This window comes from Monopterus albus, unplaced genomic scaffold, assembly GCF_001952655.1.
Source record: "Monopterus albus unplaced genomic scaffold, M_albus_1.0 scaffold49.1, whole genome shotgun sequence".
Classification (NCBI taxonomy): domain Eukaryota; kingdom Metazoa; phylum Chordata; class Actinopteri; order Synbranchiformes; family Synbranchidae; genus Monopterus; species Monopterus albus.
In genome coordinates, this window is record NW_018127929.1 from 1,821,940 (window position 1) to 1,834,079 (window position 12,140).

At 38.7% G+C, this 12,140-nt stretch overlaps 1 protein-coding gene across 11 annotated transcripts in view; it reads right to left on the reverse strand.

Annotated features, from left to right (window-relative positions):
- Nucleotides 1-7,872: 7,872 nt before the first annotated feature.
- Nucleotides 7,873-12,140, reverse strand: part of rgs3a (regulator of G protein signaling 3a) — a 122,640-nt gene continuing 118,372 nt past the window's right edge. For all 11 annotated transcript variants that reach the window (XM_020600858.1, XM_020600857.1, XM_020600861.1 and 8 more), the window contains 3 exons: nt 11,271-11,332; nt 10,126-10,292; nt 7,873-9,990 (listed from right to left, as the gene is read on the reverse strand). In XM_020600858.1, coding sequence (XP_020456514.1) covers nt 9,790-9,990; nt 10,126-10,292; nt 11,271-11,332 — 430 coding nt within the window. In that variant the 3' untranslated portion in view covers nt 7,873-9,789. The remainder of the gene's footprint in view (nt 9,991-10,125; nt 10,293-11,270; nt 11,333-12,140) is intronic.

The following is a 12,140-nucleotide window of genomic DNA, read 5'->3' on the forward strand; positions in this document are numbered from 1 at the left end:
TAATATCTCCTTATCTAACTTGTAAACAAAGGTACTCTTGTCCCACAGTCCAGCTAGTCAAACAAGCAACCAAACACCCATCCAGCACTGAACATCAGTTAACAGGTTAGTTAAGTAATAAGCTATTTCACTGCAGACAAACAGCTTGAACTTACCAGTGGATAAAATTGTAGTGAGCTTCCTTTCTAGTGTGACCCCCTGCTTCCCTTTCCCTGCAAACAAAAAGTTTGCCCATAGCCTGTAATCTACAGTTTCCATCTAAAATTTTACTTCCTGTCCTCTCTTTTTACTTCCTTCTAATAATAAATAACCATTAATGGTAAATTTTAAAACCTTGATATTATTTGTGAATGCAAAACAGAATGACTTCTTACAATGTCAGTTGAACATAAAGTTGTGGAAAACAGTTCTTTGTGATTCAAATAAACATATTGTTTTTGAGAGACAAACGTGAACTCTAGGCAACATGGCTTTCCGAAGCGTTGACCTCAGTACCTTCACTTTTTTGCTTACCTTCCTTCCTGCTTTAACACTGGTAACTAATGACCAAAACTATTATTTGTCTAGTGAGGGCAGCCTATTTATTTTTTATAAATTAATTAGTTAGGATATATACAGTAGTTTCCACAAAGGATAAAGAGCTAGATAAGGGCATTTTAGGGAGTTAATGAACAAATTAATGGAGCCACCAGACAAAGCAATAGCTCCAAACTGGCAAAATAGCAAAATAACAATGAGTCTATTAAGGAAGCAGACGTAGTAAACAACACTGTAGATACAGTAGGAGTTTATTTGCTAGTAAAATAGTCTGATGAGGTCAGTGGGTTTTTGGTTAATTACAGTCTTATTAGTAAAGTGCATTATTTATGCTTAGTGCTACCCGGCTGATAACATTCATCATTTAAAGTGTTTTGTTGTAGAATATCCTACCTGCCTTTCTTCTTCTCTTCTCTTGGTGAGTAGTTTACTTGATACATCCCGGGCTCCATTGTGCTTTGGTGGAACGTCCAGCAGGTTTCATGTCGATCCATCCATCCATCCATCCATCCATCCATCCGTTATCTATATCACTTAATCTGAAGAGTGTCATGGGGGCGGGGGAGCCAATCTCAGTGGACACTGGGCAAGATGTGGAGTACACCCAGGACAGGTCGCCAGTCTGCCACTGAGCTAGGTTTCATGTCAAAACAGCTTAATGAAACAAAAAATAAATGAATGAATACAACACTCTACCATGATAGTAATTAGCAATAATTAATGGGTGAGCAAAGAAAATATACTTTTAATATGGAAGAGGTTATAAAACAGCTTTTAATGGAGCATAGAATACACCAATCAGGCATAACATTATGACCACTGGCAGGGGAAGTGAATAACACTGACTATCTGTTACAGTGGCACCTCTCAGTGTGTGGGGTACTGTATATTTGGCAGCAAATGAACATTCAGTCCTCAAAGTTGATGTGTTGGAAGCAGGAAAAATGAGCAAGTGTAAGGATCTGAGTGACTTTGACAAGGGCCAGACTGTGATGGTGCGATGACTGGGTCAGAGCATCTCCCACACTGCAGGTCGTGGTGGGTGTTCTTGGTCTGCAGTGGTTAGTACCTACCAACAGTGTCTAAGGAAGGACAAATACTGGCAACAGGGTCATGGATGCCCACGTTTCACTGATGATGAGGTTGACCTACTGTAGACTAAACTTTTAACTTCCATTTGTACTTTTCAAAAGATTAAAATTTATTTGAATCTTTGTTAAAATGGTTAAAAATGAGAAATACTGTACATTGGTCTCTATGAAGAGAAAGAGTCAGGGGCTGTAGTGGTGGTATCACACCTAGAGTGGTGAGGCTGTTGAATTTGTCTAAAACAATTTTCTCTAACTCGTCCTCACGACCACAGTTTTCACTCCTTTAACATAAGTTTTTCACTGAATTGTAGACACATCCGTGCTCGTCCTGACAGTAGAACTGTGGAAGCAAATGGATTCACAGAAGATGCACAGTGAGCTGCAGAGTGACAGAAGTGCCAACCAACTGCCCCATTGGCTCCTGTGTACACAGTATTAGGCAGGTGGTCATAATGTTATGGCTGATCAGTGTAAATCAAAGGTCTTTCTTCCAGACAGGATTACAATATAAACAGATAACATCAATACAAAGGCATTAGTCAAAAAGACCAGAACCACTTGTACAATTATCAATCTCTCTGTCTGTGTCACTGAACTTCATTAAATGAAGTGGAACATGGAAATGGAAACACCAGTCACACATCAGATGGTTTAAAGTAGGTGTATGGACTGAACTGTAGCCAGGAAAAACATCCTACCTGATGCTGCATGTTTTTTTTTCTCTTCAGGTTGACCTTGCAAAAGCTTACTGTGATTTTACAGTTTAGCCTCCACAGCTCAAAATAAACTTCTGTATGGTGCTGATTAAATGCTGTTTCATTATGGAGGACCCATCTGGAATGATGCCACCGCCAAAGCTTCTCCTGGGAAGATAACTGTGTCCTTGACTTTCAGAGATAGCAGAAGGGACTAGACAGCCTGTTATAATTATTTGGGAGGAAGAAATGAAACAATATGCTGTATTGGTTTAAGGTGTCACTCTGCACCAGAAAACACTGTTATGTCATCAAATTGATGGTTTGATGATATTAGCTGAGGAGTTTAACAGAACCAGCAGTTAGGCAGGGGAACAATTTGGATAAGGGAGGGAGCAATCTGCCAACTCTTGACACCCAAATTGCATTGCACTGCACATTAACTTCCTCAAAGGCTTTCCTACTTCACTACAGTCAAAATCACAGCAATGCGGGAGCTTTTTCAAGTCTCAAAATGCACCGATAATATATTTGAGTTTTTTAAAGAAGTAGGTAATATTTTAAGAATACATGTATTTGTTTTCTTACAGAGTTAGATGAGAAGGTTATTACCAATTACATGTCTGTCAATTAAATATGAAGCTAAAACCAGCAGTCAGATACCAAAGGTTAATACAAAGACAGGAAACAAGGGGAATGGATAGCCTGGCTCTATACAATATATATAGTATCACTCTATACAGTACCACAAAATCCATCAACAAACACTTCTGAAGTCACCAACTTTTGGTTTTAAGGAGGGGTATGTGTGGCATGACTTCTTGGCATTGACTTTATAGAATCTGGTTGTCACTGTGAGTTTGCATTTGGCCATGAAATAGTTATATGCATAGACTAACCCCCTCTAAAACCAAAACTTATACTGTAATGCTTTCATTTGTGAGCGCCTTTTCAAATAAGCTTTAGAGAGAGAGCCACACTGGCTGTTTCCCCTCGTTTCCAGTCTTTATGCTAACCTAGGTTAACCAGCAATTGGCTGTAGCTTCATATTTATTGGACATATGCATTTGTTACTTCCAGGCTGGACTACTGTAACTCCTTACTATCAGGATGTCCCAATAGTTCCATAGAAAGCCTCCAGTTAATACAAAATGCTGCAGCCAGAGTACTGACAGGAACTAGCAAGAGAGATCATATTTCTCCCATATTAGCTTCTCTCCACTGGCTCCCTGTAAAATTGCTGCTATAGGCCTAGGCTGCTGGGGGGGCCCATGATGTTCTGAGTTTCTCTCCTCCTCTCTCCTCCCCTCCCCTCCTGCTCTGCTCTCCTCTCCTCTCTCTTCCTATGCTTCTATATGCCACCATTACACATTACTAACTTTGTGTCTCCTCTCTCCCGTAGTGTGTCCTCTCTCTCTCCCTGTACCTTTCTGCAGGTTGCCCTGGCCCTGGAGCTCTACTTCCGTTAAAGGGAGTTTTTCCTCCCCACTGTTGAAAAGTGCTTGCTCAAGGGGGATTTGTTGGGTTTTCCCGCTGTAATAATATTGATAACAGTAAGGTCTAGACCTTACTTTGTAAAGTGTCCTGAGATGACTTTTGTTGTGATTTGGCGCTATACAAATAAAATTTAATTTGATTTGATTTGACATACGTGTACATGAGAGTGATACTGTGTGTAAGTCTCAAAAAGAAAGCAATAAAGTGTATTTCATAAAATGTCAAACTATTTATTTGCTTCTATTTGGCAAAAAAATATCAGCAATACTTGTATAAACTTGTGTATTTGTATAAAGGCCATTTATATTATGAACCACTCAGATAAGAGATAAGTTAAATTCTGCTTCCTTCCTCTGTCTATTGCATCCACGAGTAGCAAAGATGACATCTGCGTAAGCTAAGTGTTTATAATTGAAAACTAGACAAGCACTGTAGCTGTGCATGAGGCAGGTAATGTGCAAAATGTTCCATAGTGAAGGTGAGCTCAGCACAGTTAGGGACCCCTTAGCTCAGAATATATGTTTACATTTGTGCCAGATGGAAGAAAATCTGGAAACATGTACCTGTGAACTGACAGCTGGAATGTTTACAAGAGTAGAAGAAAATCAACTTATCTTGATGTGCATGCTGACATCAGTTTGAATGCTATGCCAGAAAATGAAATGAATAATTCTATTCAAATAGATAAGACACTCCAGTCTTTCCAATTTTTCCAATATATATTGTGCTAAATTGTGTGGATGAGACTTATTAGTGTAAACATACAGTATGAATGCTGCTCCATCCAGTATGTAAAAAACACACACACACACACACACACACACAAATCCCTCCACACCAAAAATAACTGAGGGGTCCAATTAGTCAACAAGGAAATCAGGGGACACATGGTGTTACTTTTGAAAACTGGCAAAGAATTGAAAAGTTGGGCTGATTGTAGAATTAAGGATTAATCATGGCGTAAGCCCCTTTAGTGCTGCACAGTTGGAAAAGAGACAAGAGGGGAAATCCCACTGAATTCAGCATAACTGCATATTATGGGTCTTCTGAGATCACGGTGCTAAAAACAAATATTAGATACACAATTTAAAAATTTGCTTTTCAGATGGTTAGTTACATGAAGTCACCTGATAGCTGCATAAAAACCAACATGTTTAACAGTCATTCAGTTACAGTTCCATGTTTTTATTTGAGTAAGCCTTTGTACAACTATACAAACTTATGAAAAACAAACCATTAAATTCGTGCCCAGGGATGCAGCAAGAATTATCTTATTTTACCATTCATATTTTCCTATTTATGGATCAGAAATTCATCCATTGATTAACCCTGCAAAGCCTGTCACATTAAAAATAGCCAGAACATACTGAGATGCTTATTTATAACAAAATCCAAAAGAAAATTCAAGATTCAAGATTTGTATTTGTATTTATGCATAGACAGACAGTCCAGGCATATAGGAATAAATGTGCCATATTATTTTGTTTATTTTTATTTTTATATCACATTTGATACATGGGGCATTTTTGGGGTGTAGCAAATATGATAGAAATGGTTTTATAGGGTTAAATGTTAAAAGACAAAGATGGGGTTATTATGCACTGTGCACAGTGGTTGTAAAAGTCATTCTTTGTGCAACAACTATTGATTTATTTCCAAAGTCTGAGGTGGTCCTGGACAGAGTCAAACGTCTGCTCTTATAAATTAAAATAGTTTCCTAAAAGTTTTTTATGAGCTGTGTTATAATGTCCACTCAAAGGAATTGTTCCATATTTGGCAAATTTTCTACACTTATTCTTTGCCTTGCCAAGAGTTAGAGCATATTTGTCTGTTAAAAAAGAAAACACAGCCTGCAACTGGTTAGCTTAGCATAGTGGAAGCAGAGGGAAATAACTAGCTGCCCCCGCCCCCCCAAAAAACCCACATAATAATAAAACAAAATAAAAAAAAACAAAAATAAAAAGATAAAAAGCCTTGTATCTTGTTTGCAATATAAGATGTATGTTAAACAAAAAGCCTCTTGCTTCCAGCCTTTATGCTAAGCTAAGCTATTTGCCTGCTAGCTTTATACTTCACAAATATATGAGTGGTATTCAGAGATGGTACAGTGACAGCACAATTACTCAAATATTGTACCTAAGGACAATTTTCTCTCATCTAACTTTTATCAAAAAAGAAAATAAACACAGTTCCCATAATTCAATTTGTTGTTGCTTTTTTATTCTGTTATAAGGTTCACTTCAGAATCAGAAGCTCTAACTGAATGAAGTTGTCTTTTCATGCTAGAACTGTGAAAAGGAGATATACAGTATACCAGCCTTGAGATTATTTATTTTAATTATACAGTATGTTTACTGGGTAGACTGCCAGACTGGCAAAACAATAAAGACAAATAAAGGAAGCTTATTTCCCTGTAGTCCAGCAGACAAAACATGGATATTTTTATAATGCTCGATAACACTGAAAACTTTCTGTCAATAGATAACGCTTGCTTTCACGCTATGTACTGGTGACACATTTTACTCCACAGGAATGTGAGATAAGAGATGTCACAGTGGAGGAAACATTGACAGCTATATTAGGAATAGCAAGACATGAGATCTGGGCAGGAAGCGCAGGCTAGCATACTGTAGGGCTCACATGACAGCTGAATGTGAAAACAATGACAGACTCTGTGATATGGTTTACACAGAAGATGGAGAGGAAGGAAACTTAATCAAATGGATTTGGTAATGCAACCCAGCACAAGAGGGGAACCTCAATTTTCTGGAATACATGATGATGAGCGTAAAAAAAAATATACGCGTGGGTTAAAAGACAGGGCGCGAGACAGTGCGGAAACAGGCTGAGAATGGTGATAGAAAGGTTGGTGGCAGTTCCTTTTGGAAAAAGAGACCGCGTCTGTCAAAACAGATGGCAGCTGGAAAAGAAGATTAGGCACTGTTACTCCTACACCACTTCATGCTGATCAACACCTCCCCCCAAAAATACAGACAAACATACACACTCAACGACCTTCAACTGCTTCCACTCATCTCACCCCAACAACCCTGGCAAACACTCAACCTTGTGTCACACTCACTTGCTGTTCTTTTCAGAATAACAAGACAGCTGGGATCAGGAGGAAATGTTCTGCATCACCATCTGAAACACTACTCTACCCCAAGCCCCAAAAGCTCCGATTCTTCTATAAACACATTTTTTCAGTCTGTATGGGAGTTCACAGATGTTATGTAAAATAAAAATTTTATTGTATTTTTTTTTTTTTTTTTTACAAAATACCTTTCTGTCATTGTTCTAGCTATTTTCTCTATTGGTTATGATAATGCTGTACTTAGAGGGTTTAGATGATGAGACAGGTTGCAAACAAGCTGACAGTTTAGTTAAACTCATCACTGCACTGGTAAGATAATGCACAAAACTATTCAACAGGTCAAAGTCAAACCAAGTATCAGTATGTAATGTGTGATGTTTGTTTAAAGCCTATATTGCTCTCAGATTGTACTGTTGTCACTACATTCTGAGATCTCAACAGTTAACTTCAGTATAATGTTTTATTACCATTAGGAATGATTGCTAAAACCATGCAAATAGTGCAAATTGCAAAAGCAAAGTGCTTTTGTAATAAAAAAGTGTTTGTACTGTATATGAGAAGCCTTTAAATGCTTAAAGGGATAATTTGACATTTTTTGGATTACAATTCTTTGCTTTCTTGCAGAAAGATGAGAGTTTCCTCCCATGAATACCCTGAATACCTCGCAAGTGGATGGATATTAGCTAGCAGGGCTGTGTCCGGGCTGGTTTTACGGTAGTCTTCATGTAACCTTGAAATTACTGACCAAGCAAAGAAACAGCAAAACACAAAACTACTCATAAACTCACTACTTGTCATTTTTACACTTCAGTTATGATTTAAACTAATGACATACGTTAATTAATGAGCTTTAAAGATGCTCTAGACATCTGCCAGGCATGTTTGTGGCCAAAATGCACTGGCAGGAGTAAAATATGCATATGGGTACATTATAAGAAAAATCCAGAGTCAACACATCTTACTTCATCAGTTGGTTGGTTTATTTATCGTTAGCAGTAACACCAAATGTACTCTACTGTTTTCACTTTCTATCATAGGAGATGCATTCTGAATTGTAAACAGTGAAAATGATAAAATGCATTTCAGAAAACTCCTTACAAGCAATGCATGACCAGGGGAAAAGAGCAGATTGGACCTGCTCTCACTCACCTATGTTTGTTTAACATTACATGTCATCTTATAGTTTCTGAGTCTCTTATATTTACATAGATACAGCTGGGTCTCATACTCATCACCAGCAGAGACCTGGTTTTTTTGTTTGTTTTTAATGTGTTGTCACATAGTTTTCTTAAAGAATGATATTTACAACCATAATACCCCCAGCTGCCTGCTGCCAGGGGTTAGCACACAGTTAGAATCACTTGCTTAAAATTCATTAAACTACTTACGGTTCTTGAGAGTTTACTTTGTAAGTCAACCTTATAGCTCTAAGTTGTTTTTTCTCTTAACAAATGAAGTTAATACAAAGCTCAAGCCGATCGTCTTCCCCATTAAAAATCATAAAATTATCCAAGTAAATGAACAAAACAATAATATTAATAAAATAACAAAAAATAAAAAACATATTGCACTTAAAGTTCAGGACAGCATTGGACCTGTTTGGTGGTCAAGAAGAAAGAGAGAGCTTTTAGCTGAGTCCTTTGGAGAAGGTGAGGGTGTGTGTCAAAGCATCCAGTCAGTTAGGCAAACTTTTATATAACAAGAGATGTTTGTTTTCTGACTGTGAAATGAAGGCCTTGTGTATTGCTCAGCAGAAATAGGGAGTGAAGTTTGGAAACAGTGAGTGAGCAGAAAAAACAAGAGTCAGGTGAGAAAATAAACCGAGGTGGAACCTGTCATAGCAATGTCCTGTGAATGCGTCCTTGATTAGTCCATAACAAGCTACAATGCTGAAGAAAATATCATTCATCTGCATGGAACCTTTTGTTCTTTATCTTCTTGAATTTTCGTTCCTTGTTGTAAATGTCCTTGTCGTCTTTGGAGACAGAAACAAGTCGTCGTTTTTTCCCCATCTCTGCTGTGAATGTGACACTGAAAGTCTTTTTATGAGAGAGAAGCACATTTGTGGCGCCTCACAGGTCCAGTATATCAGTTATTTATACAGATATGTTCTTTGCTGTCTCCAACTTAGTCCTTGTTAAATGCTCACAGTATCTTTCCATAGTTATGATATGAATTGAATAAGGTGAAAGTGGTTTATAGAAGATTTGAAAGAAGTCAGGGTTTAACTGAGATGTGTGCAAACCAGAACCACAACACTACTTTTCACTCAGACTTCAATTTGTTTTTCCCTCTTCGTCGCAGAGTTTAGACCTCGAAGAGGAAGAAAAAAGAACTTTTGTGTCGTACCAACAACTTTGAAGTGGCTGACGTGATGGAGGAAATGAGGGGATTTAAAATAGAAGTTTCAAAAGGAAACAAAGGACACAAAGTGAATAAACAGTACCGGACTGTCTTCATGTCTGCAGGACTTTTTTTTTTTTGAGCTACCCCTCCTTTTGACCAATAGAACTGAACAAAAACCTAAAAACACAAACAAATTTTCTTTTACATGAAACTGACATAAAAAAGCAACAGTGATCGGACAAGCCTCCAGCTTCTGTTCCCACCCTCACTTGTGGACTTTTCAAACTATCCATTCACCCATTCATCCGTCCACCTGGTATATGTGTAAACTACATTTCTTTGCAGTGCCACAGCTTTGCTGCATACTGTCACACCACACCGACCAATAAACAAAGTGGACAGGATGACAGACACACACAAAAAAGTGAAAAGGCAAACAAACTTCACATCCCACCCACTCACTGAATGTTTTTCAAGTTTGCCCCATTTCATCATCTTTCTTTCTTTCCTTATGTCTTTTTCTGGTCTCTTATGAAGACGGTGAAGTCGAAGTGGAGCTGGGCTTTTTTTGGTTGATTAAGTCCAAGTAGAGTTCTGAGCGCAGGAAGCGGGGATAAGAGTCCTTCTCCATCAGTCCGTATATCCGCCTCTGCGCTAGGTCAAAGCAGGAGCGTGTCACATTCTGCAGGTTGTCTTTAGTGTGATCTCTGGTGTATGAATCCAGATTTACCTGCAAAGGAGAAGAATAAAAGATGTGAGAGATTACAGTTATTTCTAAAAAACGGAAAAATGGAAAATCCATGTTTTCTTTTTAAATTTAGTTTTTTTCTCTGTAGGAATAAGAGCCGTGTACACTCTCACTCACCTCTTTACAAGACTGGATAGCGATGTATTCTGCAAAGATTTTCTTGGCTTTTGAGGCCATCTTGGACTGCGACTTAATCTTCTTGTATTCCTCACATACTAGCCAGAATTCCAGATTTTCCTCACTGAACTCTGTGCGTAGGAAAGCTCTGAATGCTGCCAGACCATCTGAGAGAGAGCAGGAAGGAGGAGGAGAAGAGAATAAACAAGAGGAGAGTTGACTAGAGTGCCATGGCAACCTCATAGCTGAGGCCTCCTTGGAGTTTCAGCACCTAAAATAGCTCTGCGACAACCTTTTGAGTCATGTGGTTGGAATAAAAAACCCTCTCAACACCGCAGCACATATCCAAGTCCTCAACATCCATTAACTGACATCACCCTGCTGACCCAATCCTTCCTTACTATTCAGCATGACATCTATGCATCTCACTATGCACATGCTGTGAATCAACAAAGACATGACTGTTTTGGTGTCAGGGAAAAAGATAATGAGTCTGACACTTTTTCACATTCTTCAGTTTCACTCCAGTTAATGATCTAAGGAAGAAAGCATCCTGAAGAAAGAATAGCAGGAAGCCATGTCCACCCACTTCTCCCGTCTGCACCTTTCCGTTCCCATGAGTCGCCCACGTTGATAAGCATAACCAATGCATGCAGTCATCTCTTACCTCATTCTGCATTCTGGTAAGCAGTAATGAGGCAAGAGGTGGAAGAGAGGAAATTAGAAGAGAAAGGATAAAAATGCCAACATAGCCGAATGAGGAACACATGTAGTGCTGGCTTTCTCTGAGCTTTCTGCTATGCAAAACGATTGGGACTGTGGAAGATGAATTGTGGCAAACAAAAATAGCAAGTGTGCTTGCAGGTTGCCTATTTTAGTCTCCCCTTCTCTATGTAAAGGATTTGAAAACTTGCTGCAAGCTCCCCTGTTCACTGCAGCAGTAAATCAGTACACATATTTGTTAAACAACCTCCCCACTATCTAAAGCAGACACTGTATGGCTAGATTAACCCAATATCTAATATTTTGTTGCACTAAAAGGTATGGGAAAAATGTTGAAACAAAAGACAGATGATTGGAGAAGATGAGATAGATACATAAAATAAAATAAACTAAAAAAGGAAGAGGAATTAAAAGTAACTTACATTTGTGTGCCAGCAGCTTGTCAAGTGAGTCCCCCCATTTCAGTGCTTCCTCTGGAGTGGGCCTGCAGATAAAAGCAGACCGGTTCTTTAACAAACCCATCTCAGCCAGGTTTCTCATATTGTGACCCATCCGCAGAACTTTGTCTATGCTGTGTAGATGAGTGGACACCTGGAAGTAGGTAATTCTTATCCACTGCCTACTTCCACTTTAGTCTGTATTTACTGGACTTTCCCTCACATTCAGCTTTGCTTTATGAATGGTTCCATGAGATTTTCTGCTTTGCTCTAGTGGGGGTAGGCTTTTATATTCCCACTGAAGGCAACTTAGAAGGCGGGAGAGGAGGGGCTTCGGCTGGCCAATGGGGGTGTGTAGTTGGGTTTAGAGACCTCCTCCACCCACTGCTGTCTGTCTGTCCCCTGCTGCCTCTCATCCTTACTGAGCCCTGCTATAAAGCCTGCCTCTTTACAGTGCCACAGTGAGCCGACACTCACTGTAATCTACATCTGAGGCCCAATTTGACTCAGTAAAAAAGTTGCTGCAGATACATTTTAGTCAGCTTTGACACTTTTCTGTACCTTTTGATAATGGATATCAGTTTTGCTGTATATTCTGGAATCTACTCAGACAAATCAACCAAATCTGCATTTGTTCTTATGCTATGTCATCTTGTTTCTCTTACTATTATTCAAGTGTTGAAGCTGCTATTTGAAAAATACATATGGTAATACTTGGCTCCAGGGTTCTCTAACTTCCTTTGGCAAAGGGCACTGGCGGGTCTACTGTTATAAGGGAAATGATAATATAGTGTACAAATCTAAAACACTGATATTTGCATGTAATTTTGCATATGACATTTACTGTGTGGGTTT